The 14,157-nt window shown below is 44.4% G+C and overlaps 1 protein-coding gene across 1 annotated transcript in view; it reads left to right on the top strand.

Annotated features, from left to right (window-relative positions):
• The window catches only part of trappc9 (trafficking protein particle complex subunit 9), a 203,413-nt gene that overhangs the window by 148,125 nt on the left and 41,131 nt on the right, over nt 1-14,157 (top strand). The window contains exon 20 of the mRNA XM_080532446.1: nt 1,273-1,363. Coding sequence (XP_080388572.1) covers nt 1,273-1,363 — 91 coding nt within the window. The remainder of the gene's footprint in view (nt 1-1,272; nt 1,364-14,157) is intronic.

The following is a 14,157-nucleotide window of genomic DNA, read 5'->3' as shown; positions in this document are numbered from 1 at the left end:
TGTCAATGATCATGCAATACATTTGTTTTCTAACTAATGTGACATAATTCTTTCTGTGAATGTAGCATCTAGACTAGGAAACTACGCAGTAGTTTCCCATGTTATCTCAATGAGACACAATGGGGCGTGGCCATTCTGGTCTGTTTCGAGAGTTGGGACTAGGTTTATACAGTAGGACTAGGTTTATACAGTAGGACTAGGTTTATAGGACTAGCTTTATACAGTAGGACTAGGTTTATACAGTAGGACTAGGTTTATACAGTAGGACTAGGTTTATACAGTATGACTAGGTTTATACAGTAGGACTAGGTTTATACAGTAGGACTAGGTTTATAGGACTAGGTTTATACAGTAGGACTAGGTTTATAGGACTAGGTTTATACAGTAGGACTAGGTTTATATGACTAGGTTTATACAGTAGGGCTAGGTTTATAGGACTAGGTTTATACAGAATGACTAGGTTTATACAGTATGACTAGGTTTATACAGTAGGACTAGGTTTATACAGTAGGACTAGGTTTATAGGACTAGGTTTATACAGTAGGACTAGGTTTATAGGACTAGGTTTATACAGTAGGACTAGGTTTATACAGTAGGACTAGGTTTATACAGCAGTAGGACTAGGTTTATACAGTAGGACTAGGTTTATACAGTAGGACTAGGTTTATATGACTAGGTTTATACAGTAGGACTAGGTTTATACAGTAGGACTAGGTTTATATGACTAGGTTTATACAGTAGGACTAGGTTTATATGATGAGCAGCACTGTGTGTGCCTCTACTGTACAGTACGTCCAAGAGATATCTCAGATCTCTCTATACTGAACATGAACATACCATTATGGCAACCAGCAAGTCTCTGCCCTCAGCTCTCCCAACAGGGTCACTAGGCAACCATGGACCAGCGGGCTCTGATCTGCTTCTGCAGTCCAAGCTCCAAGCTTAACTGAAGAATCATGTACAACACCCCCCCTCTCTCTATTTGGCTTAGTACTGTAGGTTGTTTTTGTCTATGAACATTTCTCACATTTCAGTCCTGTGATAAACGCAAGCTCTTTGTGAATAAAACATTGCCAGCTTCTTCTGAAGTGTTATATTGCTTAATCGTAGTTTTTCACAATGACCTATGACTGAATTCATAAGGGTGTTATGAATATGTTGCTTATGCTACAGTACATAGCCCACTGTAAATAAACTGTTGCAAGTGTGTATCTGTTCATGTTTGGGGCACCTGAGCCCCCCCAGCGGGTTTTCTCCTTAACCAGTTGCCACCCGTCTCTGCGACGCCAGGGAGAGGCCAGTGTGGAGGGAGTCTTGAACCAGCTGGTCCTGGAGCATCTGCAGCTGGCTCCACTGCAGTGGGGTGAGTGACTGACTGACTGTCCACATGGCCGAGCTGCTTGCCCTGAAAACTGCTCTTATGTGTGTATGTGCGTGGATGCATGTATGTGCAGTATATGAGGCCATATGAGGTATATGAGGCCCACTGTATTGTATACAAATGATGCCATCTGTGATGTGTGTACTCAGTCCCCAAAGTACTTGGGTTCTCCATCCACAGACTTTATCTTCATCGGAACGTGTCCAAATTGGACGCATCATGGTTAGACATTCGCGATCAACCTTTTTTTTCGATTTTGTGTCAATCATGTTTATTCCTCGGGTGCCAAACCACAACCACTACACCTGACAATTAACACACAGACCCTCAGCGCTGGTCTCAAGTCATGTTTTTTATTTGCATTCGTAATAGGCAGTGGTCTATTTTGGGAAAGTGTTGAAGGCAGCCTGGGAAATGTGTGAGGCACTTGGAGGCACAGGGGAATTTGGAGAGGCCTTTCCTGGGCCTCACCATCTGTGATCATCTTCTGAAGTCATTTTGATTTATTGAGGATGTTTATTTTTTCGAGGACCCAGCCTTTTCTTCGGTTCAGTGTTTTGATTAGTCCATGGTTTAGTCCAGGTCTCTCCAGCATTTGTTAGAAAGAGATGTGTTAGTGTGACAAAGCCAATCGGTTTAGATTAGATCAGTTATAATGTTGCCCTGGAAACCCTTTTTCTATCCAGTTATTCTGTTGATATGCACACACCTTGTGGATGTCCTCCATATCCTCCTCCATGTACTGAACAGCAGCTTAAAGAACAGAGAGCTCCTCACCTGTCAGAGGTGTCAAGAAACTAGCTTCAGAGTGATCAAAGGACCCATGTCTTTTTGAAGAAGAAAGTTGATGTGGTTATTTACATGAGCACAGCACAGTGTTGCAGCCTGGCTGGTCTTAATGATTCCGTCTGCAGGATGTATTGGCGTGTGCATGCCTCTATGATTGTGCTGCAGACAATTTCTCCCAGCTTGTCCTGTTAGGAAGCCTCTCTCCAAATTGACAAGACTATCATAGGCCCAATTATGGGCCTTCTCCAAGCATTCTCCCTGCGGGTAAAAATAACAAAAAAATCATTGCAGGATTCTTGTAATACCTGGGCAGAACTGTTAGAAGGACACGTTGATTAAGGATGAGATTCTGCCTTGTTAATGAAGTATTCCTTTATATTGGTGGCCCACTGCAATCAGAAGGGATGCTGTACAATTTCATACTGCAATGTACATTGACATAATACTTGCAATAAAAATAGTATTTATTCTGCTTTTTTAATGTGCTTAGTGTGAATTAGATCCTGTCCTCTAATGAGTTGCCTTCAGAACAGAAAAGAAGGCTCTCTTGCTAAATTCTAATCCCAGACGTACCCAGTGTTGTTTTCAATTGATATAATACAATACGATGATATTAGGCTGACTGTACATCTTGAAAGGCTTTCCATTAGGTCATCTCCGTTGTCATGACAGTGAATGGTGGGGTGGAAAAGTTCAAGCCATTTTTTATGTTGCACTTTCTTAAGACCTCACCAGGGTCTGCGGCTTCTGAAAAGCTCAGAGGGTAATGCCTGTTATCGGAAAATGCAGTCAACAAGAACAGAGCTGTACAAGGTTAAACCGTTCCTGGTTGTTGCCATAGTCCCTGCTCTGGCTCCTTCCCTAATGTTGCGCTCAGAACAGAGATGATCCCATGGTAGCTTGTCTCAGCCTTGTGCTTCCCTTCTCTTCCCTCTCCTCCTAGCCTCTTCATTTTCTCCTCTCTGCAGCTCACAGAGCCCAGTCAACCACCTTGTCTGAGGGAGGGGATTAGTTCTCAGTAATCTTACGCTGAGAGGAAACATTTGACTGACAATAGTGTAGATGGCATACATCTATATGCATATATACACATGTATTTTTCAGACTTGATGCTGCTTGTCATTGTAAGACAACTTCATGTTAAGGCCCGTGTTCATTGGTTCACTGTATTTTTGCAGGTGGATGTATGGTTATGCTGAGCGTGCTGGGTAGCTGGATAAAGAGGGTCTCTGCTGTCATGATTCAAAGTGCTGTTGTCTCCCTCTCCACTGTCCTCCAGCTTGAGAAACTTCTTTGCCCGACCATAGCAACCCATGAATATTTTATCATCCACTTTCCGATAAAAGAGCAACACAGAAAGTTCCAGAAATCAGTTTATGCCTTTGTGTTTGTTTTCCAAGTTTATTATTATTGAATGCGGAGCAAGGGAGCTATTGGGCCATTAGTAAATGTTTCCCCCTTTGGGCAGAAGCTCCCCAGCCATCACACTGAGCTGTTATAATTGATCACTGTTTCGTCTTTGTCAGCCCGGGGAGAGGTGGATATTTACTACTTGATTAGAGACAAGTAATGCAAGGTGAATTTCCAGAATTTCCACTTGAGATGTAGATGTAGTCTGTACAGGAAGATGTTACTTTTATGTTGACATTTTAGTCATAATTATTTCTGCTCTAGACTTAAATGCTCCAATGTAACATTCAAGGTTTCTAAAAGCTTCCTAATGATTGAAATGACTATATTTAATTGGTACTATCAGGGAAGAGCTATCTAAAACGGAGTGTCCTACCCGATACTTGGTTTGGATATAAACATGTTAAGTCCAGGGGTGTTCGAGTGGAGTGGACTCACTGATTTTCACCTTTTTGTCTCTGGTGGCTGCCTCTTCGAATCGTGCGTCCATGCAGAAACACAACAGCTGATGTCCGTCCGACACTGCAAGTCCATTTCGGGGTTTTATATTAGGCCTAACCTTAAGATGTTGAACTTCGAACTGAATTTCATCTCAGTGGCAGAATTTTTACAGGCTTACGCCCCTACTCCTTTAACAACTTGTAAACAAACAAATGATATTTTAATTAATTATTTGGTTCAAAGTGACCATTTTTCTTTTTTATAGAATTTATTTTTTATTTACTTGTTGATCTTGTTTTTTTGCTGTTATCGCTACAAGTTTGTGCACCATATTGTATGTACTTTGTGGTGTCACACTGGCCACCGCTCCCAACTCTACACAGTCTGCTATTGTACATCTCTATGGGGAGAAAGCAACATCAATATTATTGGTTGGCTAAGCGGGTGTAATGGGTGACTCTAGAATGGATATTTGTTGATTAGACCCAGGAGCATTTTTCAAATGTCGCTATTTCATAGCCTGTCTACATGCAGGATAGGGGAATAATATATGCCAACAAGTATGGCTGCTCTCTGACCTTCCACTTTCTTCTTTGGAGTAACACAGTTAGGAACTTTTGAAAATCATTTTGAAAAATCTTAATGTTCAAAATGCAGGCAGATCAACACACCTCTTCGTTGTCCCCCATGAGCAAATCGGAGAGGAGACCATGGATTGGATATCACACTCCTTCTGTCAGTTCGTATGTCACACGCTTTATCTCTGACACCACTGGGACGATTTTGACGAAACCTGGGTGAATGAAGCGTCTCGCTATAGACATCTGTTCAGCACGTGATGGTGCAGCTACAGTGATAGTTTGTTATCATTAATAAACACTTCATAATAGGATGCAAAGAGAAGAGTTTACAACCCTTTTCAGACTGCACCGTAATACTGTCAAATATTTGAAAGTGAATCAAAATAACCACTACACACATTTCCAGCCTACCTCAAAGAAGCAAGACCGATAATTAGTCAAACAAGCACAACACATTCCAGGAACTTTTCAGTCATATGCGTTTGAATAATGGTCACCATTTCACACACGGAGGGGCTCTACATTTGTGGTGGACAACATGTTTACTGTAGACATGTTTGTTCTGGGGGATTATAGTTATACTGTACACTCAGTCAGATCACTCAGGACCTTAGACATAGATAAGGAATGCTCAAAAATAGAGAAACTTGTGTCAACATTGCAGGGGTTTTTACCAGGCTGCAGTCGGACAGCGGGTACTATATTGAGGACAGTGTAAGAGACTGGTAGCACAAAAACACACACCCCTGTCTAAATGTCAACTGAGGCAAGGCGCTTTAGTGTGGGAGGCTTTTCTCCTCTATTGTTTTACAGAAGGTTACTGGCTGGTCAGGCTAATTATCTGTGAGAAATGATTGTGATGTTTTAGAAAACCTTGGGGGTACTACTCATCCTCAGAACGGATGAGTCAGAGGGAGAGAGGGATTGGGATAGATAACATAAATGGGAGTGATAGGACATCCTGGGGAATTGAAGTGAAGAGAGTTGTAACTACAGTATATACTGTATATTGAGTAATGGACTAAACATACTAATCTTTTTTTTCTGAGTGCTTAGCTCTCTCTCCATAATACTATAGGTTATCTCATACAAAGGTCTATGGCTGTTATTCACCTGGTTTACCGCTAGTTATCAGTGCTAATGTTGGTTGGAGATGATACATTTACCCTATGACTGTAGAATCTTCCTGTCCTCTGCGCAGGCTGCGATGCTCGTCGTTGATTATTTTGCAACCATGCATTATGTAAATGGCTTCATTGATTATGGCTCCTCTGCCGACGAATTAATTAAAGTGGCACACCTTGTGTTGGGAGTCTCCATGCTTAATAGAGTGTTGCTAAATAAACAGTCATCTGCCGAGTCTGTGGGTCTCCAGGGGGTTGACACTGGGGTGGGGGTGGGGGTGGGGGTGGGGGGGGACTACTGGAGTAGGGAACTGCACTTTACTGCTATTGTTATAGTTCAGCATACAGTCTGGCTTCGTTAGTGCATGTAGTCACATTGTATGAGCTGTCGACTTTGGCAGATTCCTGTGTAGACTAATGGATGTACTAACTGATACTTAATTTTAAACATCTCTGAAAATTCCAGTACTGGATTCATTATGAAATGTAATAGTATAGCACACTATAGTCTCTCATCAATCTCCCTCTCCCCTGTTGAGCACTGGGCTCCTGTAACTCCTGAGAGAGAGAGAGAGAGAGAGAGAGAGAGAGAGAGAGAGAGAGAGAGAGAGAGAGAGAGAGAGAGAGAGAGAGAGAGAGAGAGAGAGAGAGAGAGAGAGAGAGAGAGAGAGAGAGAGAGAGAGAGAGAGAGAGAGAGAGAGAGAGAGAGAGAGAGAGAGAGAGAGAGAGAGAGAGAGAGAGAGAGAGAGAGAGAGAGAGAGAGCGAGAGAGAGAGGGACAGAGAAAGAAAGGGGTGGACAGAGTGAGGGGGAGAGAGGGCGAGGGTCTGAGAGAGAGGTTGAGAGTGAGAGTGAGTGAGTGAGAGAGAGAGAGAGACTTTGCCCTCCCCTCCTACCACCCGCCCATTTACACCAACAGCCTGCCACCTGGAAAGACAAATGTTTGGCCTGGGAGAGAGAGATGGAAAGAGAGGGTTGGGGCCACGCTCATGCTGTAAAAGGCAAGAGATAATTTAATAAGATGGTTCTTTTGATGGTTCTCACCCCATCCCCCACCCCACCGACCCACCCTCCCTGCACAGACAGATGGCTATTTGGAGTGGTCACAGGCGGGCGGCTTCTCAGCACACACCGGGGGACAGCTCACAATGTAATGTGTCTTTAAAGCTTTTGGTCATGGGCCCAGTTGCCACTAGCGCTATGGCGGTTAATTTATAATCATTTGAGGGGTTAATTTGTAATAAACCGATAATTACCATGTAATAAATATGTAACAAAGGTCATATTCTAGCCACTACACCATCACATTCTGTACACTGAACATTTATCAGCTGTACCGGAACATGCATTCCTGTTAACCAATAGTTGTTTTGGTTGTGTTACAGTCTCTGGGCATACGTTAACCCCCATTCCCCTCTGCTGCCATCATAAGACTGATAGGACCTGTGGGAGAGGGAATGGTAAGCCTGCTGATAGCCTAGCTTATGATGGCATCAGCCCAGCCAGCCACCGTGATCCTCCCCGGAGGCCTCCCTCTCCCTCCCAGCGTGGCTCCATCATCACCCAGCCTCACTGTTCCTCCACTGCTGCTGACTCTGGGCCTCTGCACTGGCCAAGCAGGCTGCCTGCCTGCCTGATCACCATAAAAATAAAAAATAAAGTGTTGTCATTTAGAGATTGTCGTCCATTTCTGTGCCGGCAATACCCTGGATTTATTTTAAGTAGGGTCAAGGTGGTCATTTGATGCTCATTGTCTAAAAATGCTCACTCTTGTCATACTGTACAGGTCTTGTATGATGTCTCTTCTAGTGCCCTCACCTTCATTATCAAGCCTCCCCTGATACTTATGAGCTCAGTAGTTTATTCCAGTTTTAAAATGACGCTGTCTGAAGGTTTATCCCTGAGGGCGTACGGTACAATAGCCCCGGTGAACAGGGTTAGGGGCTGGTTGAAGCTCTGTTGATAAACAGGCCCAGAGGTAAATAGGGCCTAAAGAGTTGTAAGAAGGGCCACCACCCCCCTCGGCCAGCGCTGCGAGGAGTAAATCAGGGGCGGTGCTCGGCGGGTGTCAGGTGCCGCCCGTCAGTCTGAGTGATGGGCACTGGGGAGGAGCCCTTGGAAGGCGTGCAGACTGATTTATCTGCTTGTTTTCCAGCCCTGTCATCTAGGCACTGTCCATCACCCCTCCTTAAGGTCTCTGGGCCCGGGCGTTGTGCTGTGACAGAGAGAGAGGAGACAGGAGGGTCTGGGCGGGGCGGGGGGGGATGTTCAACACACACACACACCTATTTCTGGAGCCTCTCCCTGCTCGACAGTATGATTTAGAGATGCAACACTGACTCAATTCGGGCAGGGGAGGTGGGTGAGGGAGGCAGGGAGGGAGGTTGGGCGCACAGATGTGTGCTAAGCACATGGTGATGTGGTGGTCTGCGTCTCGGAGAGTCCCAGACATCACTCTGCCATGTCAGTTCAGCCCAGGGCGTAGAGCGGACTCACCCTCGTGTGCACAGTACACAAATGTAGATATCAATCGGAGAATATAGTTTCTTTTTTTTACCACAGTACAAGGTTGTCAAAGTGAGTAATCCTCCTCACTGACAAGAATGTACCACATAGGATTATCAAAAGCATATGAAAGGCTATTTAGGAGAGCTTTGTTGAACCGGCTTTTTGTCGGTTCTGAATGTTATCCTTGGGAACACAAACATGAAATGTTTATTTGTTTTGCTTGGGCTGGGGATCAGAACCTAATCCCATCTCTCTGTTCTAATGTGCTGATCAGAGCCAAGTCCTGTGCTGCTGGTTCCCCCAGCACAGTCGCAACCCACGTCGCTCTGTGAGTATGGATATAGTGTTAGCACATTTAAAAGCCCGCGAGCGCCTGTTTATAGGGCATTTATCATGGCCGGAGAACAATCCGGCCTGTCACCACGTCAGTTTGGATGAGCTCTTGAAATAAATCTTAACTCATCCGGCCGGGCAGTGATAGCACACGCACATTATCGCCCGTTTTATTCAGAGTGGTGGGGTGGAGGTAAGAGAGGGAGAAAGGGAAACCTAGTTAGATGCTTTGAAAGAAAGGAGTTTATGGGGATTGGGAAAGAAACAGTTGCAAAAAACAACAACTTTGTTTTTGCAGTGCTCAATATCTGCCATTCTGACTATAAGTAAATTCATCTATGAAACCTTATAGCATGTCTTTACAAGGTTCAAACCAGATATATGGTAGGTCTAGAAATATGACATGACAGTTAACAGTGGGTGTTTTTTTTTCCTTTTGGGACTAATAGTAGTAAATTACTATGAGTATGAGTGTCTTTTAACCGGTTCATCAAGGCTGTTGTACGCGTGTTAATGTGTACCATAGTAGATTAAATGGAATACTGTACCTATCACATGGCATTGGGAATGAAGTATTTTGAATTGAGTTAATATCCCTACTCCTACATCTATTTAGATTCTGTTCATTGTTACTATGCTTGTTTCACACTACCAACATGTAGTTCACAGCCTAAACATCCATTTATTTACCTTGTTACCTTGCTCTACCACCGAGTATCCTTGTACTTACCCTATTGTAAACCTATTTCCCAAATCCCCTTACCCCCTTCTCCACATCCTGTCAAATAAAAACACCCCTTTCATTGATTTCTTTAAAGGAAACAAAGAGTTTCCCCAAAGGCTGCTTTTTCATCCCTGAAAGACAAATCACCTGACATTCCTAAACGAAACAAAGCCAAGCTTTTGGTTTGGTGTGAGTGTGTCTTGAATGCTCCGCCACACTGTCGCAAGTGCTACTGAGAGGCAATAATGTGACACAGCCATTTCAGCCGCCAGACTTCAGAAATGATTTCTGCCTTGTTTATACTCCTCTCCCAGCACCATCAATCACATGCTCTATGGGAAATGCAAACAGATTGGTGTTTTAAGGAATGTTGAAGGCCGACATTCAGGACATGCCTTGTAGTGATTTGCTCTACCAACATACAAACATATACAGTGTACATCAGAGCAAACTGTATCATGTAATTGCTTTCTGAACGCTGTTTGCTCTGTGTTGAAGCAGAGGAGTGGAAAACGCTATTAGCTAACCCTGCATACAGAATGCAAACAGAAAGCATTTACCCCCTCATTTACCCCCTCATTTACCCCCTCATTTACCCTCCCTCCCTCCCTCTCTCTTTCTTTATTGCACACACTCACACACACACACACACGCACACACACATTCACACACACACACACACACGCACGCACGCACGCACGCACGCACGCACGCACACACACACACACACACACACACACACACACACACACACACACACACACACACACACACTCTCAATACCTCTGTCACCTACCTAGCCTCTCTGTGTCATCAGAGATGTATTAGAAAGCTCACTCTTTGCTAATTATACTAGATCCTCTATGTCATTTTCATGTTACCCTGAAGCTTCAGGTTAAACCCTCTTTTATTGGATGGCTTGTATCTTGTCTGAGTGTAATTGTTTTGACCATGCTTGACCAACTTTATCAACTTCATGATGTCGACTCTGGAGGATTGACCAAAAGCACAAATCCTGGTTCACAACATTTTTATATTTCAGGGATTCTTATTTGGTATTTCTTTTATTCACATTCAGAATCCTACTTAAGTGCCATCATAATTTCCTCTGCTCCAATATTTTTTTTGGAAGGAACAGGATGCTCAATTTGGTGTTTTTTTGGCGGTTTTTGTTAGTCCATTCCCCATCAGAGCAATCTTGTAGCCATCACGAGACTATCATCTAAAGCAGTGTTTTAATTACATTCTGTAACGCCTTACTTAGAGTAAGCTGCTGTGTACTTATCAAAGACAATCACCAACTGATTACATGGGTACAGTTTTCTTCTCTCTTATTCTCCCAATATACAAAGCTGTGATTAGTGAACAGACAGATAATCACATTCATTTGTTTCTGTCACTCACAAACACAAATCATCTACATATTGTCTTACATGTGAGCAAACAGTGACTGGTTATATGGTATCTCTTGGATTTACCAACTATTACGAATGTTGTTTAACATTACGAATGTTGTTTAAAAACCCATTTAATACCCTGCCCTGAGACTCGCTTTCTCTTTGATAATGTTTTTCAGATCAAATTAACTACAGCATATTATACATTAGATTTAATGCAGAATGATCTTCCTTATAATTACATCTTGAGTGCCAAAAACACTGTTTCGTGAGCCTAGCTGTTCAGTCACCCTCAGCAGCTTGTAGTAAGACTGTCCTCTATCCACATGAGCAGACTCTGGCGTCACATGTGCCAACGATGTGCCTCCCAGTTTACTTTGAGAAAGAGCACACTTGACCTCTGACCCCGCCGGCCGTGTGATAAATCGGCAGTGACACACGTCACCAGAGAAGACTGGGAATTCTTGGCGATGCTCTCGGTGGGAGCCAGGCGCATTTCGTATTTGTTCCAGATTTGAGTCATCGTGTCCAGGCGACTGAGGACTCTCTGGTAGTTTGACGATGGCAGGACCTGACACGGGCTCCCAGGAGGGGAAGGCTCTCCTCAACACGGAGCTGCCCCTATTGATGCCCTCACATAGGCACTGGTAACCCTGAATCATAATCAAATCTCCTTTCACATGACAGGAGGAATGGGTTGTATGACCCTAAGGCTGTATTTAGATAGATTTTCTATTGTTAGTATATTTCTGAATATACATTTTTACAGTAGATCCAATCAACTGCTAGATATTGTGCATTAGATTTTTGGAGTAATATTCCAAAATGTGTATGACTTATACTACGTTGGGAGTTTTGTTGCTACGCTGATAATAATTGGAAAAGAACCTGTTCTGTATTTATTGAACTTCATCATCTTCCGTACTTTCTCCTGCTATATTTGCCAGCAGTAATCCATCTCAGTTTAAATGTGTTCCCCGGGACAGCTGTGGAGGCATAGCTTCACAGAAACAGCAGCGAGGTGACAGCCCTTAGCCGCTCCTGCAGGTAACTGACACCTCTTAGTGCCTAATACACAGGGCCTGCTGACACCGCTGACAGGCACCTGGCTCATGGCTCTGACCCTTACCTTGCCGTGCTGCAGCCCCAGACACACTCTTTACAGCTGGGCCACTGAGGACCAGGAGTCCCCCCCGGAGAACCACAGAGCATGGACCGTCACTCTGTCACTCTCATCTGCCCAGGGCTGCGCAGAGGGAGGGGGGGGGGGGGGGGCAGCGAACAGACACTCAGAGCTCACAGCACACCTCCGGGAGCCTGTGGGGTCTATGTTGGGATGTGGTGTGTCGAGGAGGTGACAGCCCTGCATGGGAGAAAGATGCCTGACACTGGGAAAGGGGGAAGAGAGCAATTGCAGATTTTGGACTTAAGGAGCGTATATTTAGATAAATCACAACCACTGTGCCCTTTCTCTCTCTCTCTCTCTCTCTCTCTCTCTCTCTCTCTCTCTCTCTCTCTCTCTCTCTCTCTCTCTCTCTCTCTCTCTCTCTCTCCCTCTCCCTCTCTCTCTCTCTCTCTCTCTCTCTCTCTCTCTCTCTCTCTCTCTCTCTCTCTCTCTCTCTCTCTCTCTCTCTCCCTCTCTTTCTCCCAGTCCCAGTCCCAGAGCAGGCAGTAATGAGTGGGAACAGAGGACGTGTGTTCGTCAGGGTCATGTTACCATATGAAAAGAGCTGAGAGGGAAAACAGCTAGCTCATCAGGGGCTGCAGAGTGGCGAGGCCAGGCAGCAGCTCCATAAATCAATCCACAGAATTGTCTTGGATGTTGCCCTCTTTCAATGTGGCGCCTGCTATCTTCAGCAATAAATGTACTCTTGCTTAGTTTAAGTATCCTTCATATCTCTCTGCTAGCCGATTCACCTGGACTATAGGTGACTATAGGTGTTATAATCGCTCCATTGAATTCAGACTCCCAGTACTGGTGTGGATTCACCTTAATTGTTTCTAAACCTTGATTGTTTCCCAAGCATGCTATAAAATTGACTTGTTGTCTCTGTTTTTTTAGTAGCAGCTCCCATTGCCGTAACAGATGCTGAACACTTGTTGATGGAGTGGGTGGGTGGGTGGGTGGGTGCTTGGGTGTGTGTGTGTGTGTGTGTGTGTGTGTGTGTGTGTGTGTGTGTGGGTGTGGGTGTGTGTGGGTGTGTGTGGGTGTGTGTTTGTGTTTGTGTTTGTGTTTGTATCGACAGTGAAATCCACCCCTTGAACAGGGCCACGCGGGAAAGCAGCACCTGTCCCCTGTGTGAATTGATCGGGCTGCCTGACCAAAAGCGATGGCCATTGATCCCTCTTCTAACAGCTGAGATATGTCCCTGAATATGACAGTCATTGATTGGGGGGAATAATTAAAACAACCTGTCTGCAAGAGGAAGGAGTATTATCCTGCTTATCCCCGCTCCCTGCCTGTGTAGAGGCAGCAGTCACAGGGGTTGGAGTAATTGGTTTGTAGGCCTAGGTGGATCGATGCTGAGGCTTCATATCTGGTGCTCACCGCAGCTGAAGCCATACGGGGGAACGTTTATTCCCTGTCCACACCATTATGGTGTCGGGGCCGAAATGAACGGTGCTGCATATCGACGGCCAATGTTCAAATAGTCTTAGCACTGTTGCTCACGTGCAGAGCCGTGGAGACAGAGAGGGAAAAAGAGAGAGGGCTGAAGTGAGGGTGGTACAGGCATAAAAATATAGGGTATTGTATTTGTTGGTGTCAGTATGATGTGTATTTTTATTAGTGTATTTTCTAATTTTGACATGCCTTGTGGTACATTTGAAAGACCAGGGCACGGCTCATATAATGTTCCATCCACAGACGCTTATAATAATGATTACCCCAGTCGTCGGGGGCAACAGAGGAGCTTTGTTTGCCCCCTCCATAGTCAGAGACAGACTGGCTGTCTTTTTGATAGAATTGGCGTACCATTTAGTTTTAGCTGACAGCTTTATTTAACAACCCTTTATTAACAATATTAACAACCCTCAACTGGCATTGGTATGTTCAGTCAAATTGTGCTTAGCTGTTATGGCGCGGCCTTTCAATTTGTATCTTCTCTTCTGTATGTTTTACATTTACATTTTTGCCATTTAGCAGACGCCTTATTCCAAAGCGACTTACAATCAATACATTTGACTAAGCAAGTGAATCATCAATCCACCAGTCGTATCAGGAAGAGTAATCTAGCTCAGGCCAGGGGCCATTGGCAGTCTCAGTGATAGAAGGAAAACTTTAAAAATATATATATTTATATAGAGACACTGGAGAACAGAGAGACAGTACAAGGGGGGCAGTAGAAGTCATAGGGGACACAGTAAAGGGGAAAAGCGGGTGTCTCAGGAGACGCAGTGCTGGGGGGTAGTGGATGTCTCGGTGGATGTATGTCGGTGTACTAGTCAAATTGCCATGGTCTGTTCTACTC

The sequence above is a fragment of the Nansenia antarctica genome, assembly GCF_963989245.1.
Source record: "Nansenia antarctica genome assembly, chromosome: 5".
In the NCBI taxonomy this organism is placed as follows: Eukaryota; Metazoa; Chordata; class Actinopteri; order Argentiniformes; family Microstomatidae; genus Nansenia; species Nansenia antarctica.
This window is presented reverse-complemented; position numbering and strand designations above follow the sequence as displayed.